Source organism: Propithecus coquereli, unplaced genomic scaffold (genome assembly GCF_000956105.1).
Source record: "Propithecus coquereli isolate 6110/MARCELLA unplaced genomic scaffold, Pcoq_1.0 Scaffold173, whole genome shotgun sequence".
In the NCBI taxonomy this organism is placed as follows: Eukaryota; Metazoa; Chordata; class Mammalia; order Primates; family Indriidae; genus Propithecus; species Propithecus coquereli.
The window spans coordinates 516670-524516 of NW_012141969.1; the positions used below are offsets into that span (position 1 = coordinate 516670).

At 40.8% G+C, this 7847-nt stretch overlaps 1 protein-coding gene across 1 annotated transcript in view; it reads right to left on the minus strand.

The window, feature by feature from the left end:
• Positions 1-7847, minus strand: part of ATP6AP2 (ATPase, H+ transporting, lysosomal accessory protein 2) — a 47549-nt gene that overhangs the window by 18289 nt on the left and 21413 nt on the right. The window contains exons 2-3 of the mRNA XM_012642097.1: positions 2076-2206; positions 685-816 (exon numbers count right to left, since the gene is read on the minus strand). Coding sequence (XP_012497551.1) covers positions 685-816; positions 2076-2206 — 263 coding nt within the window. The remainder of the gene's footprint in view (positions 1-684; positions 817-2075; positions 2207-7847) is intronic.

Sequence of the window (7847 nt, forward strand, 5' to 3'; positions counted from 1 at the left end):
AAAAATGCCCATTTCTGCTACCATGTGATATAATTCTCCATTGGGAATAGTGATAAAGCTAATGAAAACTCTATGTCATCACATACTCTACCTTTTCATATCGCTGGTATTTTACAACTCTTATTGTTTGTGAAATCTCAACACATGTAAGATTCTCCTACAAATGGCGCAGAATATCAGAGGGTGCAGGATCAGCCTCACTCCCCACGCTGTGCCTCAATGTTACAAGAGTTAGAAAATGACGCAGGCAATGGCAACCCCGTGGGACTGACCCGAGCTGGAACAGTGCTCCAGAGGCCTCCATGCCACAACGGCTTACAGGACAGTGAGGCTGTAGTGTCATCTAGCTTGCCCAAATCATACCTGATCTTCAACTTCTGGTACACCATGCACTTTATTTGGACGAAAAGTAAAAGTGGAAGAGGTTCTCTGTATATTTCATCTGTAATTCACATGCTGAGATACTGACCTCTGACTGCTAGGTGATCCAGATGGTTTTACTTTTAATTATGATAAAAAACATATGAAACCAGGTAAGTTTTTTAAAAGAAATTGTGTTTTCAAAAGATTTTCAAAAGAAATTGTACATCAAAAAAAGACAAGTGTGTTAAGAATGCAATTCAGAATGACAGCTAACAAGAGAAAATTAAAAATGTATCCCTTTATTTTATAATAAATACTCACATTCTCCAAAGGGTATGAAATGACACTGCCTGGGGGTAGAGCCAGTTTGTCTACTCCCTTCACCATCACCATAACCGTAGCCCGAGGACGATGGAACAGGTTACCCACGGCAAGTCCTGGCCAAGAAAGGTCCTAAACATTGAATAGCACAAAATGGTGCTTAATTATCAAGTCAGGAAACTATCTCCCCAATAACATCTAAGTAAGCAGAGTTAAGGGGTTCTGGGATGATGCTGGCAAGGAAAATCCACAGAGAATGTAAACATTTTATTTATGGTATTATAGTAGTGGCAATCTCCTAACCAAGAATGCTGATTTCTACCCTCTTCACTTTCTTTAAATTCTACAGATTTGAAACAAAGTCTAATGGTAAGTCATCTCAAACCTTTTGTGGGAAAATGCAGGCAAGCACACAAAACACAGGTAGTTTTCAAATTCTAGATTGCAAAAACTTTTCTCTTCATGTAGTCATCAACATTTTCTTCCCCCACATCATTTTTTGCCCTTACCTATAGACAGCATCACTTTTATCTTTCACGGTGACACAGCAAGACTGTCATTAACATTTCTCTTTAGATTAAGCTCTTTATAAATAAAATAATTCCTGCTGAAAGTAACTCATATTAGTTTACTAATAATTATTTCTCTAGGTTAACAGCCATTTGTAGTCAAATTTAAGGTTGTAAAGAACTAGGTACAAATTTCATCCTTAAATGTAAACAAATAATCACGTTCACTTTGGTTGCCCAAAGTCTGCAAAGAAGTTAGGGGCTCTACCCTTAGGCCTGGCAGCAAAGCAGTTCCAATGCAGAGGTTCTGGTTTTAAGGGCGCTCAGGATCGATGCTATCTAAAGACTACATCCAAAGGCACTAAACTTACAAAGTGGAAGGAGATAATGATAGCAAGACAGAGCAAGCTGCATTTCCTTTCTTCTCAGCCCTTAGCTTCAGATCTCTTGTACTGACGGGATCTAGGCCCCTTCCACTACAATAGATTATAACTTCATTCTAGGAAACCAAGGTCCTTGGCTGCTCCTAGGTCACTGACCACACTGTTTTTCTAATCTCAAGCAAAATGCATATACATTTTATCATTCATAGCAAATCTATCATCTGTACTAAAAAAAATATAATCCTATTAATAGTAGGAAAGATGCATTTTCTTATATACAAAAAATTTCATTACTATGAGTAATGATTTATAATAATTTGGTTTCAGAAGCCAAGCTTGAAGCACTTATCCAAAATCTCCCCAACTACAAAAGAGCTTTATAACTTTTGTAATCTGTACCAAATGTATCTTATGTTTGTTGCTTTCTCAGGCTATTAGCAGAAATCAACAAAAATGTTCTTAGAAGCAGCTCCAATCGTTTTTAAAAAAATACACATACTTCTTTCACAGAGAAGCCCATGGACAACGCAGCCACATCTGGGATTCGATCTCCTGGTATAGGCCAATTTCCATTTCGGAAAACAACGGACCCTGGTGATCTTAGTATAATAAATTCGTTCCCCAAAACACCTGAGAAGAAAACAGATTAGTAAATGAATTATCGGCATCATAATCTTTTACACCCACCTTGACGATTATTAAATATGTAAACTAAAATAAAATCTTAAGGGCTCACTCCCCCACTGGCTGACTGAATGGACCCCCTCTTGGCCAAAACTAAATTGCCTGCCTCAAGGAGGGAGGTCAGACATACCTCATCATGCCCCGCTCCCTTATTGGGGACATCCTTTGTAACCCATTAACAGCCCTAAGGGTATGCAAGACAGACCTGTAGGTCCCCAATGTACACAACAAATACATGTCTGGTGGGTTATCTCTGATTAACAGCTCCTTATGTTAAAACATTCCAAGCCTTTAGACAAAGCTTCGTGTCTTTAACCAATTACAAGTCAAAGAATCTTTAAACCTACCTGTAAGCCCCGTCCCCCCTTAAAGATGGCCCACCTTTTCAGGCCAAATCAATGTATGCCTCCCACGTACTGATTTATGACTTTCCCTGTAAGCCCTGTCTCCCTGAAATGTATAAAACCAAACTGTAACCGAACCACAGCGAGTCCACTTGCTCAAGGCTTCCTGGGTGTGGCTCCGGGTCATGGTCCTCAAATTTGGCTCAGAATAAATCTCTTTAAAATTATTTTACAGAGTTTGGCTCTTTTTTACTGTTGACAGATATAATACATGTTTCCCTAAACTCCACTGACTTAACATACTAAATTATGATTGGATAAAATACTGAATCCTAAACATGAACAAATACTTTTTCAAAGTATCACTCTAAGAACTTAAGTCCATACATTCCACTGGAACAAAAGTACAATTATAAGGATTCTTTTAATGATACAGATGCCTTTCTGCAGTGGCCCTTAACAGGGGCATGTGGCAATTTGTCAAGAATTAGAAATTAGTGACATTTCTCCAAAATTTAAAAAGCAAAAAACAAAACCCTGGTACAGGCTAAAAAGGAAAAAAAAATAAACTTGAAATCACTACATTATTGCTACCATCAACCCTCTCTACAAAAATGCAAATTCATAAAGTTCCTAGTATTTCACTATAAGACTTTAGCAGGTCGGTATATCTTAGCATACGTCACATCTTTCCTTATGTCCCATAGGCAAACCTAGTGAAATGAGGACTGTCAAATAGGGAATTACACGTTATCAGTGGAAATATAAAAACACTTTATACTTTACAAAGTCCAGGAAATAGTATTTGCAGTTGACATATCAAAAGGGTGAGAAAAGGTATTCTGTAAGGATAAAGTCAACTAGTCTAAGGGTTTGGGGCCTGGGATTAAAAGATGAAGGATGAGAATAATGGGACTATTTTATAAGCCCTCCAGGGCTAAGAATGAGATATTTGGCCTCTTCACCCATTATGTATTAACCCAACGATGTCTAGGTTACACAGGGACAAGTAATTAATGAAAACTTTTGGGTTCCATGAAAAGATTAGCTCCAAATCCAAAATAAATCCTGGCCACACCTAGTATGGGAAAATTAGACTTTAGTAAAGCATCAGTGTTATTCTCTTGACTTAAGGAAAGCACCACTTACAGGGTATGGGAATAAAATCGGAAGCAACAGTAAATGTTTTGGTGTTGCAGTATTGGCAGTAAATAAAAGGCCTCAGGATGGTGCTGATACAACAGGAAGAGTTATGAGTTTCAATTCAGCACAGCTGTCAGAGCAGGAATTTCCAAATTATACTAACTGAAGGCAGTCAAAAAAAATTAACAGAACGGAATGGTCTTTTGCAACTGATAAACATCTTGGTTTGCTGAAATGGTAGTCTTTGCAAACTCTAAGAAAAATGGGGCAGCAAGAGACCTATACTTTCCAAGTACCATACACATTTAAAGAACCATATTTTTGGCCAGGCATGGTGGCTCATGCCTGTAATCCTAGCACTTTGGGATGTTGAGGCAGGAGGATGGTGGGGCATGCCTGTAGTCAGGAGGCTGAGGCGGGAGGACAGCTTGAGCGCAGGAGTTTGAGGTTGCAGTGAGCTATGATGATGCCACTGAACTCCAGCCTGGGCCACAGAGTGAGACCTTGTCTTAAAAAAAAAAAAAAAAAAAAGAAAAAAAGAACCATATTTTGATCTGGAGATATCCTTGTTTTGAGACATGGCCCTACTCACTCAATCCCAGCAAAGCTATACCAAATAACTTTGCCTCAACTTCATAGTTAGATTCAACTTCCATGCCTACACAACAGTCCTTCAGGAGCCCAGAGCTTTAGAAAACCTTAGAGTCATGGACTCCTATACTAAAAAAGGTCATCTTGTCCAAACTTCTGCTTACTGCAGGTATCATGCCTCAGGGATACCTGGCAGAAAGTCACTCTCCTCTACTTGAATACTACCAGTGATGAGGGACACCACCTCATTTTACAAACACTATGTTTGCCAGCAATCAGCTTCATTGTCCCAACATTCTAGTCCTTTGAAAAATTTTTCTTGTACTGAGTTGAAATGGGCTTCCTCACTTTCAACTTCCTATGCTATCACTCCCCACTCAGTCTCACCAGATAACCTCATCTCCAGCTTCAGAGAGAAGGCAGAGGAATTCCTCGAGCTACTACCTGCTTCCTCTCCCCACCACAAATGTATCTGTACAAGCCCCTACCTGGATCTCCTCTCCCTCCAGACATGAGGGCAGGGATGTGTCCCTCCTCTAGCCTAAGACCATCCTGTGTTCAGCCTTCTTAGGACCTTCATTCATTCACCTTCATTCATTCATTGTTTATTAAGCTACTATTCCGGGACAGACAACATATGAGGAGTTAGGGCTGAGAACAGTGCCTGACACATTGGTGCTAAATAAATACTTGTTGAGTTAATGAATGAATGAAGTCACACCTTGAACTACCAATTTTCCCCTTTCAATTAATTGGCCCTTTCACTTCATCATAAAAATACAACTGTGGTATTCCTATTCTAAAATTAAAAGACTTCCTTTGGTCCTACTGGTCTCCACCAGCTACCAGCCTCTGCTTCCCTTCAGAGGAAGAATCTGGGAAGAGTAGTCAACCACCATTTGCTTCTCTACTTCTTCATATCATGTTTACTACCTAAGCCACAGCTTCTGACCCCATCATGCCACTGAAACAACTCACCAAATCCAAAAGACAATTTTCAGCCCTTAATTTATTTAACTTCTCAAATAGTAGTAGTAGTCTTCACAATCTAATCATGAGAAAACATCAGACAAACTCTGACCATTACTATTTTTAAAAAGATGAAATAAAAAAGTAGATATAGAGCCAGGTGCGGTGGTACGTGCCTACAATTCCAGCTACTTGGGAGGCTGAGGTGGGAGGATCGGCCTGAGGATGAGGCTTGAGGCCAGGAGTTTGAGACTAGCCTGGGCAACATAGCTAGATCCTGTCTCAAAAAGAAAATAGATACAAATGGAAGTTCTAGTACATTTTCCTGGCATCCAAATAGATCACCTTGCATACTCCACTTTGGAGATCTGAGGGCTCCATTCTTGACCCTCACTGCTTTTCTAGTCTACATCTCTCTCCCTGGCTGACTCTATCTACTTTAAGACTGCAAACACCAAAAACACACTGATGGCTCCCAGATTTTTATTTCCAGCCTAGATTTCCCTTGAGCCTTAGACCTACATACCCAACAGTCGGCTGAACATTTCCTTCTAAGTCTCACTTCAAACCCAACGAGTTCAAAACTGAATTCGCCATCTTTCCACATGCTTCTCCTGTATTCTTGATCTTGAAGGATGACACCACTTCCCACCTGGCAGCTGGAACCAGCCATCTTTAAATCCTTCCTCAGCACCACAGCCAATTACCCACTGAATCTGTTGATCTTTTTTTCTTATTATCTCACAAACCCTTTCCCTTCCATGTCCTGTACATACTCCTCAGCCCTCACCAGGTTCGCTAGAACTTGCTGCCTTATGACCCGTCATGCCACTCTCCAATCCAGCCTTCCCATCACTTTTTCAAAATATAGCTTTGTTTGCTCATCCTTCTGCTTAAATGCCTTCGCGCACTGCCCAAAGCCTTCCAGGCAAAATCCAAAACATAACACCCAAGGCACCTCACTACCCTTATTTCTGGGATCTCCTCAACTTGACCCCTATGCATTCCAGCCCCACCAAACTATTTGCCCTTTTGCTCTCACATCTCTGTGCTTTTACACATACTGTTCTGTCTCAAATGCCTTTTTTTCCCACCTCAACCTTTCACATATTTGCCCTGGGAGGCACCTCCCCTGGGGAAATTTCCCTCAGCCTCCCAGTCTGGGCTAGAGGGTAAGTGTCCTTCCCTCTGGGAACTCCACCACAGTGTGCTATGATCTTCTATGAAGGGAAGATGGAATCACTCAACTGAAAAAAAAGACAGTGGGTCCTGCTTTTGTCCTTGGGGGTATCAGTGACCAAATCAAGTACCTGTTCTACATGATATCCCTTCAAATTCCATGTGTTTGCCCTGGGCCTTTCCTCTTCAGGCTCAATATCTGAATTTCTTCATGTACTCCTCATGACCTGGTATTCATAACCGTAGTTCCCCTCCTTTCTCGCTAGTTCCCTTGTTCTCTCTCTTGTTTGGTAACACTGTTTTAAAGGATTACTATTTTTTCCTCAAATAGAGAAGTCAGAGCTCTTAAAGATGTCTTCCATTACATCACATTTAGTCATTGTGGAAAATAATAACTTAACCTCATCTGACAAGACCAAGCAACGCAGAAGCTGACAGGATCAGATTCTCGTTCTGTAGGAACTAGACTATTCTAGCAAGGAAAGCATGTTCAAACCATGTACAGAAGCAACTGTTTTATCTCAGACCAAAAACAAACAAAAAACCCTCAATGAATCAAAATATTATCAGTCATAACATTAAAACATGGACTTTTAATAGACAGATGTTCAGTTAAACCACAATATCAAAGGGAAGATTTTTTAAATTTCAAAAACTCAATTAAAATTAAAAATTTCCCCAAAGTATCTGGGTAGATCAGAATGACCTTTCCAGAGCCAGAAACAAACAAACAAAAAATAGAAAGAAACAAAGAACCCTAAAACTTTTGGGACACGAAAACAAATGTAACTATCATCAACACACAATACTGGGCACCTCCAGGGATGGAGGAGATCTGCCAATTTCAAGAACATCGCTGGTCTGTATTTGTACCTTATGCAGAAGGAAATCGCCATTTCAAAAGCAGAACCTCCCAGCACCTCACAGGGCAGAGGCTCAGGTTTCCCATCGGTTTTCAACTGACACAGTGGGGACCACAACACCCATTCCTCCAAATTGTTCACTACTGTCTGTGCCCCCAGTCGCAGTCCCCATCACTCCCACGTCCTCACATAGTAAAAGCGTTAACCGTGCTACAACACATAAAATGGAAAAGGCCCCCTAGCTCTCTGGGAGGCCGAGGTGGGCGGATTGTTTCAGCTCAGGAGTTCGAAACCAGCCTGAGCAAGAGCGAGACCCCGTCTCTACTAAAAATAGAAAGAAATTGGCTGGACAACTAAAAAATATACAGAAAAAACTAGTCGGGCATGGTGGCGCATGCTTGTAGTCCCAGCTACTAGGGAGGCTGAGGCAGGAGGATCGCTTGAGCCCAGGAGTTTGAGGTTGCTGTGAGCTAAGATGATGCCATGGCCCTCTAGCCC